Source organism: Hydra vulgaris, chromosome 13 (genome assembly GCF_038396675.1).
Source record: "Hydra vulgaris chromosome 13, alternate assembly HydraT2T_AEP".
NCBI lineage: Eukaryota > Metazoa > Cnidaria > Hydrozoa > Anthoathecata > Hydridae > Hydra > Hydra vulgaris.
This window is the reverse complement of record NC_088932.1, coordinates 6,245,385-6,261,220: the sequence shown is the minus strand read 5'-3', so window position 1 is coordinate 6,261,220 and position 15,836 is coordinate 6,245,385. Positions and strand designations below refer to the sequence as shown.

The 15,836-nt window shown below is 29.1% G+C and overlaps 1 protein-coding gene across 5 annotated transcripts in view; it reads right to left on the bottom strand.

The window, feature by feature from the left end:
* Positions 1–513: 513 nt before the first annotated feature.
* LOC136089260 (homeobox-like protein HDP1) overlaps positions 514–15,836 on the bottom strand; it is a 57,944-nt gene continuing 42,621 nt past the window's right edge. For all 5 annotated transcript variants that reach the window (XM_065815102.1, XM_065815104.1, XM_065815100.1 and 2 more), the window contains one exon: positions 514–1,131. In XM_065815102.1, the coding sequence (XP_065671174.1) occupies positions 566–1,131 (566 nt within the window). In that variant the 3' untranslated portion in view covers positions 514–565. The remainder of the gene's footprint in view (positions 1,132–15,836) is intronic.

The window sequence follows — 15,836 nt, the reverse complement described above, 5'->3', positions numbered from 1 at the left end:
TATTTCTAAATGTTACAGATGTATTACCAGTATTTACATGTTGTTCACGTTTTTCACACATATTTAACAACTTTTTGTCTTTGAAGCATCCTAATGGGTTTACAAAACTAATCAAGTGCATTATAAAATAAACATTCATTGCCGTATACATATGCATGTTAATTGCAAATGATTAAAAAAGTTAATATACGACCCCTTGTTTTTTGACCTTTTTGTTAAGCTCTGGTCCATTGTACATCTGTACCAATATACGATTGAAAAAATGCAATTGCCTTAATTTGCGAGCAATTTTATTTATAAAATAATATATAAAAGCTTTATTTTTTTCAAACTAATACAATATCTGGTAAAACTTAATCAATAAAATTTGTTAGGATCGATACTAGCACAACAAATAACTTGTAAAAAAAATTTCGCAAAATTATGATACCGTATATGAATGATAAAAGGGTTTACTTTAATGAAGTAGAAGTTTATGGAGTTTTATAAATAAAAGTTAAAACAAAAGTCGTATTTTTTTGACAAGTCATATTGCTTTTATTTTCTTATTAAACATTTTAACATTTTACTTAAGAAAGTATTTCAACTCATCAAGATCTTGATAACATCTTCCACGAAATACAATTGAAAATTCTTTGATATTTGTAAAACAAATCCATTCGTAAATTTGTGTTAAAAAATCAATGCCTCTGTGAAGATCAAGATATAGTCTTTTACACACTAGAAGCCACGGAAGAAAACATTCTTCAAAATGTTTTTTCGAAATATAATAGAACGACATTAGTATCCTTAATTCTTCAATATTATCTTTCGGTTTCCAATTCTCAATTCTACATGGACAATGAAAAGAGACAAATGAAACATTTTCTGAACTTTTAATGATGAGATTTTTTTCTTCAATACTTAAAACATTTTTATGAACGCTTAACCATCGTAACTTTAAACCTGAACACATAAAACTATTCACAAAATAATATTCGCTTGAAGTTTCATAAGGAGTTTTTTTATTGTAAATTGAAATATCCCACTGATGTTTATCGATTAATGATTTTATTTCATTAGTGATTGATAACTGACCCTCATAAAAACGTACTACGAATATCTTCATAAAGTCTGCTTTATCTTTGATATCTAAAGGAGAATAAAATTTCTACATTTAATAAATTGAGATAAATATTTAATCATCAATAACGCAACAAATAATGAAGTCAATTGTATGGAAAGAATTTGGTTTAAACTTGATTATTTAATTAAGCAGCTATTCTACTAATAAATATTTGAATAATAGTTGAATAATAAATAATAGTAATGTTAGAAACAATTAAAGAAGTTTAATTCAAATTTTTGACAAACTTAAAACGTCCTACGGACTTGTGACGTGTGTGCCCGCTGGAAACTTTCGAAAGTTTCAACTTAAATTTCATTAAGGTTAACGTTAAGGTCCTCGAACCAAAATATTACTTCAAGAACTTTTTTTTAAAATTAGGCTCTTTTTTTCGTGACATACCTCAACGGGCTCAAAAGTCATTTTTCGCCCCTTTGTACCTTTTTATTTTTGATTAACTGAGGGGATTGTTCCATTAAGCAAAGTAACTTTTATGAATATTTAATTACAATATTTAGCTTAACTTGTTACATTATCTAAATAGTGAAGATCAAAAAATTTAAAATAAAGCATTTTTGGCATAATAATTCCATTTTTGGCTTATATGTCATATTTTAATTGCTTTCTCTCATATCTCACAAACACATACATTCATGTACATACATGAACATACAGATCCTATCTCTAAATTCTTAGGTTTAAGTCGTATTAAGTTTTTTGTTTTACTTTGCGATAAAAAACCTTATTTTACTTTCTATATTCGACGAAATTTGATTTTTAGTTTTTTTCGCTTTGGTTAACATTAATGTTTGCGGTAACTAGTTAATTTTATTATACATTAAAAATGAAAATTTAGCGTTCTGGCAATAGGATAAAAGTATTTCTTGTAAAATTGCTTAAAGAAAAACTCTAATACTATTAATTTTCTATTGGCAAAGAAATACTACTTATATCTGGGAAATTAAAATCCAAAAATAAAACAAACAGTTGCTATTGGATGCCATTTCAAAATAAATTTTAACAAGTTCTAATGCTCTTCACACACAGACTACTATGTAATGTCTGAATTGATAAAACTTTAAATTTTGCTGGAGTCTTTCCTTCAGAACATTGGAAAATATCAGGTAAAACTTAAATTATCCAAATAAATAACTTTAATACCCTATATTTTTTCAAGATACTTTAATTTTTATTTCAAAAATACCTTAAACAATTTAAAGAAAAATTTTTATTAAATTAAAAGATTGAATAAATGTTAAAAGAAAAGATTGATTAAAGGTAAACAATTAATACAAATTGAAAAAAAGTATAGATAAAGGAACGCTTATCAGATTCAAAAAATAATAAATTTGTTGACGAAATGTTAAAATGCTTTTTGATTTGTAAATCCATTAAAAAACTATTTGAAAACATTAAAGACAGGAAAAAGACATTTTAAGCCAAAAAATGAAGATATTGTCTTAAATTTTGACCAAATAGTAAATATGATGAAGCAAGTAAAAGCAAATGGGAAAAGGTTCACTTACAATATAAATAGATCACATAAAAAATCATTTTGTAAGTTAAAAATAGAAATGGAACTAAACAGCAATTACACTCCATACAGAATATAAAACTTTTTATGAAAGTTGTTATAATAAATACTAAAGACAATCAATATCTCCTCTTTTATAACTAAAAAATATTTTAAAGAAAACAGGTCTCACAACGATAGATAAAGTACTTTCTGCAAGAGAACTTATTGCAATAGTGGCAAGTGTTATTACTAATTCAAAGTGGGATGTTTCTGATTATACACTATCTTTTTCAACTGCTTTTTAGAGTTCCCAAAGAAGTTTTAATTAAAGGAAGAAAAAAGATAATAAAAATTATCACAGGTGTTTTTAAATTCTTTCTTATTAAATTGCCATCATTGCTTGTTATTCGCCATTTAAATGGAAACAGTAAAGGAGTTCACAAATGGAAAAGACTATTAACAGACTTGCTGTTTTTATCAGGACAAATGGGTAGACTGAGTTTCTATGGATGCAGAAAAATGAAATTTTGAAAATTCTTTACCAATTTGACAATTCTGGTAAACTACAAAGCCCCGTTTTTGGAAGAAGTTTTGTAAATTCTGGTAACAAAGAAATTCTTTGCATTAGGTTAGCTCACAGATATCACATTTATGAACTGCCTATTTTTATTACGGCTCGAACATTATTAGAACAGTAAAGCTAATGGTCCAAATAATACTTTGTTCATGATGATAAAAAAATTATGATTTTCAATTATTTAAAAAGCTATTGTGTTAAACTTTATATAAATTAGAGATACTAATAGGTGGCTGCAAAAGCAGTTCAAAGAAGCCCTAACTTTTTCTCAAAACATCAAAACAAAAACATCAAAACATTAAGACAAACACAATTCAAAAAGTATTGAAATTCTAATTATACTGAATACTTTATTGAAAAATAAGTTCAGTAATGCAATATTATGCATTGTATGTTTTATATATATAATATTATTTAGATTGGGTGCACGTGGTTATCTGAAGTTAGGAGAATTAGCAACAATAGTATTATATGGTGATGAAAAGAACATATTTAAAAATTCGGGTCAGTAAATCATGCCGGACGCATGATAAAAGAAATAAAATTCCTTATTTTGAGAAGAATGAAATAAAAAATGCTATTCTTCACAATTATATTTTACAATATAAAAATGCCATTCTTCATAATTATATTTTAGCAATTTGTCCATCTATATAACCTGAAAAAAAGAGTTACAGATTTGACTAAAAAAACAAGTTATCTCTTCGTTTTTTTTAATTGTGAGCAGTTTTTATGAGCTTGAGTTCTAAGCAATAAAATGGAAAGTGGACATAGTAACAATAGCAAACTATCCACTTAGTAAGAGTAAGCATTGCCTAAAAACCTCTAACTATTAGGAGCGCAATAATCAATAAGCAAAATAAATTAATTCAAGTGATGCAATATTAACCTGCTATTGTAAGTAAATAGGTCACTAAACTAAAATTTTCTTTGGTCAGGGTAGGCAGATCAAGGAAAATTTTTAGAATGTTGTTGTACAAATAACATATATACTAACATTTTTACTATCATCAGCGGCCACATGTACATTTGCACTAACATCATCAAAAGCTGTGAAAAAACTGATAGGTCTTCTAGGGGCTCATAAAACAAAAATCAAAAAAAGAAGTGATGTAGCAAAGAACTGGAAAATCTTTTTCTGATTAATTTACATCAAATAGTGAGCAACTTTTTATATCTTTCCATCTAAAAAGCTAAAAAAGGTACATTAGTCCATAAATGAAAAAATAATATACAATTTGATTAAGTCATATATACAATTTCATATCATTTTAACCAAAGCCTCAAGCCGAATCCGATATTTTCTTTGTACATTTGGAAGCGTTTAAAAACCCTGCCCCAAAAAACTACGGATTTGCAAAAATGACATTGCAATTCAGAAACTGGAAACTATTTTATTTTAAACACGTCCGGACAACCACAATTATCCTTCAAATTGATAATTTCTTCTTAAAACGAATCAAGGAGGCTATCAAAGTCTACCGTAAAAGTATTCTTTACTAGCGAAATTCACTGGCAAATTCTTAGAAATTCTTAGAAATTTTATCTCGAAACCCATTCTCCTATGCAAGTTGAAACGTAAAGGGTATTTAAGGACTTGCTTTTTAATAGTTTCCATCATTTCATCTTAATAGATTGCATTTTATCTCCATTGATGATGATAAATCTATTCCAATAAAATACATCACAGGTGTACCCAATGGTTCGTGTTAGCGTCATTGCTTTTTCTTATTTTATAAACTATCGTTATATGTGACAAAAAATTTTAATCACTCACTATTTTTCTGACAACACTAACTTACTCATAACAAACAAATCACTGAAGAAATCAACAAACACAGTAGTTATGATTTTTCAGATCAAGACAATCTATTTATAAGTATCTATTTATAATATCTATATATATATATCTATATATATATATCCAACTAAATAGTCCAAAATTACTTATCGTAATTTCTTAAAACTATTTAGGAATCAAATTTAACTCAAATCTATCATTTTTTATTCATTTTAAAGACTTAAGGTGATACCAGCATCCTGCATGCACAACTTTTATTTTTGATGAGGTGGATTAAATAGAATTTAAAAATGAAATTTAAAAAGCATATTTCTAAACATAATGTTGGATAAAAAGAAACTCTTTACATTACTTGTAATAGCAGCATCAGCCCAAAATATTTTTACAAGTACAAACTTTTGAAAAATTTGTTTAGTTTTATGGCTAGTCATGGTTGATAGGCTAAGTACTGAGTCTGATGTTACAAGACCTATAGACTTCGATACAGGTATTCATAGTTTTTCAAAGAAAAAAGCAGATTTCTTAAATTAAACGAATCTAGTTTTTATTTAATCTCTAAAATGTTTAAATACTTATATATATTCAAACGTTTAACGTTGGCAAACTCTACTGTGAAAAAAAACTAAAACCCTTTTTAAAAGGATTTTTATTTGAATTTAAGTGTAAACAATTTAATTTTAGTTAAAACTTATTTAGAAAAGTTTCTATTAATATTATCAAGTTTACAAAGTTTTTTTTAATATCATCAAATTATATAATACTCTGACCTGCAAATTTGTTGAAGAAATACATTAAATAGCAAACTAATAAAACTTCTTAAAAATACTAAAAGGACTTTTTGTGAAACTCCTTGTTTATACAAAAACGTAAGGGTTAGTGTGAATAGTTTTTGAGAAACAATTTTCAGTCCTTGAGAAGCAATCATAAAACCTAATTTTTTTTAATGGCTGGGTTTTGAAAGAAGAATTGATCAACAAAATCAAAACATTTATTAACAAAAGTCTATTTATGTCTTGATAGTAACTGCCATAACCCAAACAAGCAGTTTGATGTATGGATTCTTCCTTGTACATTTTCACTATTTCAGTACTACGGAAGCAATGACGTTTTCTGCAAGGTAGAAATAAAAGCTTTTTTTTTACAGCTATGTTTTTTTAGCAGCAAACAGATTTAGATTTACTCAGCCCTATTACTAATTGCACCTTAACACAGTTTAGTTAAATACCAATGTCTCATCGGATATAGCTCATTGAAATTGAAAAAAAATGTCATGTCACTCAGAAAAATTGAGAGCAAGCTAAAAATTGCTGGAATTGTTCAACATCCACTCCTCATTAGTATTAGATAAAATTGGCCAAATTCGGACTGGAGCTTTCCTTGAAATCTAAGAAGGCGTGCAAAATAGTATCCAAAACAATATTTGTAATATCTCAGTTTGTAGATAATTTAAAATTTTGGTTCTCACATCTCGTAATATATTTTTGAAAGGTATTCAATTTTGACATTATTTTTTAGCTAAACAGCTAAAAGATGGCGGCAAAAAAGATACGTATATATATATATATATATACATATATATATATATATATATATATATATATATATATATATATATATATATATATATATATATATATATATCGAAGTTAATGTTATAGATTTAATGAAGCATTTCTAAATTAAGTGGATTTTTTTCTCATATGGATTCTCTGAGATGGATTCTACTTTTTTAAAGCGAAATCAAAAAAAGGTAATTTATAAGTAATCATATTAATTACAATTATAAGGAATTTGTTCTTTTTTCCCTGTGAAATTAAAGAATTTACTTTTTGTTTAACTTTTTATATTTCTCACTGATTGCGAATCAAAAAATTTAGTCACAACGTAAACGATATTATAACGTCAACTACCTTGCGGCTTAGAAAGTGTGATTTACAGTACGTTTATATGTCATTATTTCTCAACTGTAATTTCTATGAGGCTTCACACGTACGTATACAAATTCTTCTTACAACATAGACTTCTAATTACTTTCTAGCTGTTATTTAGACGAGATTTACAGCACAATATAAACTGTTGCCAATCCTTATTCTTTTAGTTCACTAAAAGTAAATTTTATTAATTTTATTATGACAGACGTAGCTGATAAGTTATAAATCTCTTTTTTATGCTAAAGTAGTTGTTCATAGAAGTCTTTAATACTTTTTCACAAACATAATTGTAATACTAGGTCTTCACTTTGGTACTTTAATTATGTTTTTGTATGCCATTTTCGAATAAACGTACGAATAAGCAAGCAAAATAACGTCTGGCTATAACTACAAAACTATGGCAAGGTTAAAAAAATGAGGAAATGTACGGCAATCCGTGTTCACGATCATTGCTAATAATCAAAGAGTAATTAAATGCTAAAAGCATTCAATGAATAACAATTTCTAATTATGAGGCACCTAGCTAGCACAAATATGTTGAGCCAACGTCGAAACAACGTCAAAAACGTTGGACAATTTTTAAACTTAGCGCTAACGTCGAACCAACGTCGGGCCAAAGTCAGGCCAACGTCTATTTATAATTTTCTCAATTTAAAATGCGTACAGTGTGTTACAGTTTATAATGTTAAAATAGTTTTTAGCTATTTTTTTGACGCAATTCTTTAATTAGAGACTTTTGTTGCTATGAATTTATAACTGAATTAAGATTAGTATATAGACCATAAATCATGTATTCTTTGATAAATTTATAAACTTGTTATTTAACTTGTTTTGAACAGCTGCAAGTGAAAGAAAAAAAAAATTAAATGAATGAGTGCCTTGAAGCAAAATTTGCAATTATTGAGGACATTACAAAGTCATAGGTAAAATATGCAGGTAATCATACAAGGGGAAGGAATGATGACGAGGAAGATGATAATAATAACAATAATTGATGTATTTTTATTTGAAATCATTAAATATGCAGTATTTAATTTTTCTTTAAAATAAGGGTTTACTTAAGTAGTTAACTATTTAGTTGTTTGTTTGTAGTTAATAATTGCATTGTTAAAGAAACATATTTAAACATTTTCATACGAATTAACGCAACGATATAGTTAAATTTGTATATAGCTCCGTTTTTAATAAGTTGCTAATATGAAAGCTTTGCAAAGACGTTGTAAAGGTGTTATTTTAAAGCATAAATAGAATTACAAGAAGAATTGGTTATTAAAACTTAGAAAGATTAAGTCACTAGAAGAAGTAGTAATAAGAGAATTAAAAAAAGGTTGAATCACGAGAAGAAGTAGTTGTGAAAGGAAATCGCATTAATTGCTTTTAAGAGAATACAATTATATAATATTTTATTCCCATTATTGTGCTTCTTTGACACTAGTTGTTATACTCTCACTACCACTGTTTTTAAATTTTACATAAAAACTTTATGTTATAAACTATTTTAAGAAGATTTTTAAAGTTCAATCAAACTTTAACAATCACAAGGTTCTTACATAAAATGGAACCATAAACAAAATAACTTTTTTGTGTAAAAAATACAATAAAAATGCATATTTTAGGTGTTTACGAAATTTCTAAATAAATTTATCCACATTATTTTATGTTATGTTAAGTTAAGTAAATTAGGTAAAACTTTATACGTAACAAGAGTTCTATCAAGTGAACTTGCTATTGAACATAAATTTCACATTCTAAAATCTTGTACAATATCTGTCCGCCATCTCTATACCATCTTTCTAACTCAACTTCTTCTGAATTTCACTCTAATATCCTTCGTTCTTTTAAAAGTTACTTATTTTGGTCTGCAAAGCGGGTAATGATGCTCTTTAGTGAGCTGAACTTGTCTTTTTAAGCTTTGGCATGTGGCCTCTATATGGCATTTAACCGGAGGAGGATAAACCACGATACGAATTTATCAATATTATTTTTAACAGTACAATTATTAGGAATTTAAGAGTACCAAAATAGTAGTGAGGGTCTGGGTAAAAATTGCGCAGTTGCTATGGCTCCTCATTAGAGCAGCATTAGTTGCAGGAGAATCTACAAAATTGTGCCATAAGGATTTAAATAAAGCTACCATATCTTGCGTAAAGACTACCTTTTATGCTCTAATGCTTTTATTTTATTTTAAAATAAATATTTTTCAAAGTCAAAATCATTATACTTTATTATTATTTTTTAATATTACTTTCATTGCAATATCTGAACTGATTTAAGTGTCTGCTGATTTAAATTAAAATTTTCTTTAATGTATTTTAAATAGTTTATGGTCTATTAATCAGCTGATAAAAGTTTTTTTTTTTGTATTAAATATCAAACAATAATACTAAGCTACTAAAAATATACATTGTATTGCAATTGATAATCAGTTTTATTCCACTAATAATTTACTAATATTACTAAGTTTATTCCGAATCTTTGTTGAAAATATGGTAAATAAGAACATAAAGAGTAAGGAGAATACCCTTGAGCATAAATGCGTCACTTAAGTGCATACTACTATATGTGCAACAAGATTAAGATCATTTCTTTTTACCATTCAAATTGGATTGTCTACGTACTTGCACAGTCACTTTGAATCCAAGACTCTAATTGAAATGTTTTCAAAAACTGGAATGTGTTCGTCTTATAATGAAGCAAAGTTTTTCAAGTCTGTCATAACATTATCTAGCGTAGACTATAAGATAGAATCAGATGCATTTATCCAGTTTGTTTTTGATATTGTAGATTTTAACATTCGTATACTAGATGGTAACAGTACGTTTCACAGCTAGAGTGAAAGTCGATTTATTACACCTGCGCATGCAACCAATTCGTATATACATTTTATTAGGCCAACGACTCTACCTACTTCAAAAGAAATCTGTTGGGAAGATAAGATTATAGTTTAAAATAAACCAAGGAGCACAGGTCTTTGAGATTTATTTGTAGAAAACGTATAAAAGTTTACATGAACTACGTTGTTTCTTGATGCACCATTACGACTTAATTTTTTGTGAATGTGTAGTGCATGGGTCTGCATGGAACTGTTTATACAAAAACTTCCGTGGTTCACATGCTGAGTGGTCACGGCGATGCAGGGGCACTTCGAGCTTACTTATTGACTTAATCAGCGCTGAAAGTTGTTGTACTGAGGCAGTTAATTGAACTAATCGAAAAAACTACTTAAGATGAAACAGCTTTTGTGCAGGTTTGTGGAAAAGAAATAATAATACTCACCGCTCTTCAATCGTATAGTATGTATATTCAAAACAGATGAAGAACTTCTATCATGTTTTAAGTACGAGTTACAAATTGGGATCGAGGCTCCCCACACTTTTTGGTGAGTTGGTTTTAATACAAAAAAATTCAAAATCAGTTTAAGGTGACGCAATAAAATCAATTGTACTATGTGACGAAACAGCAACTGTCTCAAAATTTGCTATCGGCGGAAGGATCTACTTCACCGCATTGTATGGATGAGACCAGCAACATATAAAAATAAATATATATAAATGTTATGTATTGTACACCCTACGTCAATATGGGAAAAACTGTTGGGTCATTTTTGATGGCTATTCTGATAGTTTGCCTAATACCAAATGAAAAGAACACAGACAACGCCAGTCCAAAGCAGTTTCAGCAAATGTTATTATTTGACAAATTGATGACAGTTAAATTAAACCAGGCAAATTTTCTTTCAAATCCATGCAACAAAACCAGATTTATTGAAGCCTAATCAGTGCGTCTAGCAGATTATAGAATTCTTGTTAAGCAGGCACCAGGAGATGCGGATACACTAATTATTAATACAGCAATTAATTTGAACTACCTTTCAAATGCTCTTCCGAGGTGCTCTGTGATATGACCGTAAAACTTCTAGGGCATCTAAAATTTAAAACCAAAAAAAAACAAACAATGAAGTTGCTCATACCGGAGAACATTTTTATCTAGCATTATATGGATCAAAAAGCAAGACAATTTTGCTTGATAAACTTCATTATTATAAGTATGTTTGCAGATAAGCATCAAATCCAGTTCACAAAATGTTTGATTGAGCTGTATTATTATTTTTTATTTTAATTTTATTTTTGTTTTTTCGTTTTTTGTCAATTAAGTATTCTTTTATCTTTAATTTTTTGTTCTTTATTTAAAACTTTATTACAAATTGTTATATATTCTATTTTTATATTTTTTAATAAACACTTTGTATAATATACAGCATTCGACAAAACATTTGCAACCAACATCGAACAATGCTAAAAAGTGTTCCTAATTTTACATGTCTTAAAAACGAACTATACTACCACAGCAAACAGTTCAGGAGTCTGGAGTCATAGCATGCCATGACATGAGCAATCAGCTGACAGGTGACAGCACAAAGACAGAATTTCGTTGACAAGTGCCATTTTGCAGCGGACAAAACAAGTGCAACTTTGTTGGTTTGTTTCATTTTCTTAAGTCTGGTGTCAACGTCACGGATGTTTTTTAATAATTAAAGGAAGTATCCAGAAGTTTCCAGAAGATTCCAGAAGCATGCAGAAGCTTCCAGAAGTTTCCAGAAGAAGCATCTGGAAGCATCCATTAGCATTTAGAAGTATCCAGAAACATTCAGAAGCATCCAGAAGCTTCCAGAAACATCAAAAAGAAGCATCTAGAATCTTCGAAAACAGGTTCACACAGGTTCATTGTACTATATAAGAGACATGTAAATTGACATGTAATTCAGTCAGTATATGGAAGTCAATCAGTCAATATTATCAAGACAGTTTATCGAAGTGAGTTTTATTAAAGTGATTTATCGAAGAACATCAATACAGAAAGTGAAATACAACAAGTTTTTCATTACATCAATACAGTCCACATCCAACCAAGACGTTGTGTTCCACAGAGCATTATTGTATCATCACAAGGTAAATGTAACACGGTAAGCCTTGAGAAGCGTGATTGTTTATTTTTATTATTTTTATGACTTCAAGTGCAAAAAAGGCTCTCGACAGTCTTGGATTAGAGCTAAAAAAGGAAATTATTGGCGATTACGTAAGTGGAATGTCACAAAAAAGTATTTGTGATAAATATCGCGTGAAAAAATGGACCGTATCAAGACTATGTTCCAAATATCGTTCTACGGGGAAGTTGGCAGCAGATAACAGAGGTGGAAGGCCGCGTTCCTTCTAGAGAGGATTCTATGTTCGTCAGATCCGTCAAGACGGATCCCTGGATATCATCAGTCGAGATACAAAAGCAATTAGAGCTACCTGTATTGGACCGAACAATCAGACGACGTGCTGTTGAAGCCGGATTGTTTTCTCGACGCCCTGCAAAGAAACCGCTGATTTCACTAAAAAACCTGAAGAAAAGACTCCTGTTTGCTACACCTCATATTGACTGGAATGTGCAGAAATGGCGAACTGTCCTGTTCAGTGATGAATCGAAGTTCAACATCATCTTTGGGAGCGATGGCATTTGCCGTGTACGTCGACCGGCCGGAAAACGCCTCAATTTATGTTACTGCCATAAGACCGTGAAGCATGGTGGAGGCAATGTAATGGTCTGGGGGTGTTTTTCTGCTAACGGTCTTGGTCCAATACATCGAAACGATGGAATAATGGACCGTTGTATGAATAAAAATATCCTGAAAGATGTTATGTTACCTCATGCTGAATGGAATATGCCAATAAAATGGCTTTTTCAGCAAGACAGCGATCCGAAACACACTGCAAAGGTAGTCAAGCAGTGGTTTCAAGACAACCACCGATCGGCGATGGATTGGTTGCCTCAATCTCCGGATCTCAACCCTATCGAGAACCTGTGGGAGATTGTCAACCGCAGAATTAATCGTGAAGGTGTTCGTAATAAGGATCAACTGTTTGAACAAATCCAAAAGGCCTGGGCAGCGATTCCACAAAGATTCAGTGATCACCTGATTGAATCTATGCCTCGAAGATGCAAGGCTGTGATCGACAACAAAAGGTTCGCCACGAAATATTGATAGCGAAATACAGCTTGGTCAACATTTTGTCGAGTTGCACTTGTTTTGTCCAAAAGGAAATCAACTTTTTTAAATACTTTTGATTAATTTATTAATTTTCGTGTACAAATAATGAACTTTGTGATGAATAAAACTTGACGAATTTTGTCTCTAAACAGTTACATAGTTATTTCTCTAAATTGAAAAAATGCAGCACTTTTATATAAAGAAACTAAATTAGCATTATTTGGTTGCACTCGTTTTGTTCGATACTGTATGTATATAGTGTGATTGCAATTCACGTATATAGTATGATTGCAATATACGTATACAGTATGATTGCAATATACGTATATAGTATGAATGCAATATGCGTATATAGTATGATTGCAATATACGTATATAGTATGATTGCAATATACGTATATAGTATGATTGCAATATACGTATTTAGTATGGCTCTTGTAAATACTTTAACTTATTTCTTATTTTTTGTTTGTCTTTTTTTCTTTTCTTTCGATTTTTCTTATTTACTTGATTATTACTCTCAGCATGAATATTTTTGTTAAAGTATTTCTCAAACTATTTGTTATTTATTTTTATATTTATAATTTTCAATAAATAGTTTTTAAAGTATAAATATTTTATACAATTATTGTAAACACGTACTTTTGGGGCTCAGTGATAAGACAAAGTAATGTCTTACCCGCCCCGCCAGTGTTTTTATTTATAAACTTTTAAATTGTAAAAGTTATTAAACGGGGAAATAAAAAACTAACAATAGTTTGTATGAGCTCTAACAGTTTCTGGAGCAAAGCAACATTCTTTCCGTGTCTACCATTAAGCACAGTAATGGTCGAGTCATAACTTGGATCCACTGGAATTGTTTTGGAAAATGATAGGATCAAATCTTCCACCAACTTCAAAACTTCAACCACCAGTTCCAGAAAACTTGTGGCACCTTGTGAGCTGTAAATGCAAAACTGGATACATTAGGAATTGCAAATGTAAAAAAGGTAAATATAGTCTTATGAACAGTAAAATGATAACAGCAATTAAAAAAACACAAAACTTTCTACCAAAACAATACAGTTCTATGATAGTTGATTAGCGATAATTGAAAACAACTTTTAATTTTTGTTTTTAGTTGCCATGACATGAAGCATGTTGCTTAAATCTTGAAAACGTAAATAATGCTGACGCATCTAATAAAGATAAAGATTCTTCCATCTGAAGATTTGTTTATTTACATTTTCACAACTACATATTAGTTACTATTTCTTCACATTGTTATATAAGCAAAATATACTTCCGTTACATAAGATTATATTTAAGCAAATACAGAAAAAATAACACTCAGTTAAAAAAGAAGAAGCAACTGAAAAAAAATAAATTAAGGAAGCATTAGATGAATATATTATGAAGGACTTTTTAAGATAGATTTTATTGTTATAGGTAGCTCGTAGAAGACTGAATAAGTCTTACCATCGAGAAGCTTGAGGTATTGCCCAAGATTCACATAAACATTGTGATTCTTATGCATAAATATTTTAAATATTATTGTAATAAAATTTTTGTTTTGTTTTTTCAAGTTGCATTATGATTTGTACGTGTGTATTTTATTTATTTTTTTAATTTTTTTTTTTCTTTTTTTTAGATATATTTACAAATCAACTTTTCTCACGTTGTAGATTTTTTTTAGTTCAAATTTTGATTTATCATGTAAACTAGAACAATTCTATGTAATTATCTATTTTAGGAACAAGATTTTTAAGTTTTGTCTTTAAAGAAAATATATAGTCAGGAAGAATAATTAGGGTGTATTTCGGAATTTATTTGTTTCTTTTGGGGGTAAGATAAAGTTACCAGTTGCTCTAGTGTTAAACTTATTGGTAATTGAATGATAGGAGCTTTCTGTGAATCGTGAAAGTACTAATCCCATTTTATATTTTAGCATAAATAGTACATTAGCATAGATTTGATAAATGTTTAGCGCTTTCATATCTTTTCATACAGGTTTAGCATGGGTATGTTTGTTTTGATTATATATAATTCTAGAAGCATATCATGTACCTCTGCCGTCGATAAAGAGACATTAATTTTGTCTTGTGTGTGCTTCCCAAAGCAATGTTAGCGTATGTAAGATGACTATGTATAAAAAAAGTAAAGAATTTTTAAATTTTTTTGTAATAAAAATGGTCTAGCTTAGAAAAGTAAACCAAGATTTTTAAATATTTGAATGTTGATGGCCTTTGTTTGGGCTGTCCATAAAAGATTTTTGTCTAAAACTACTACAAAAAATTCAATTGTTTGGGTTCTTCCAATATTGTTAAAATCGATATTTAGAGAGGAAAGAATTGATGGAAGTTCCCTTTTTTTGTTGCTTTGAATGAAATAAAGTATAATTAGTTTTTAGTATGTTAATTGATAACTTATTAGCACTAAACCATGTTTTAAGTTGTTGAAGCTCAAGGTTGACAAGATAATGATAAAAGGCCGGGTGAATAAAAATGAGCAATTCCTCTTACTCAGTAATTGGTCAGCTTTACGTTAATTAAAACTTTAGCAGTTTTGCTCAAACTTTTATTTAAGTAAAGTTAAGCAATTTACTCAGTAATTGCTCAGCTTTACGCGAATAAAAACTTAAGAAAAATTAATAAAGTTTTTATTCACTTAAAGCTGATCAATAAAAACTTATGCAAAATTGCAAAATTGATAAAGTTTTTATTCACTTAAAGCTGACCAATTACTAAGTAAAAGCAATTGCTCATTTTTATTCACCCGGCTTAAAGACTCTTCATCTGAACTACTGACACGGAAATATCAGTAATTCAGATAAAGAGCCAACATAAATAGTTTGCAATCAAATTTAATAAAGGTTGAGATAATACAATTGTGA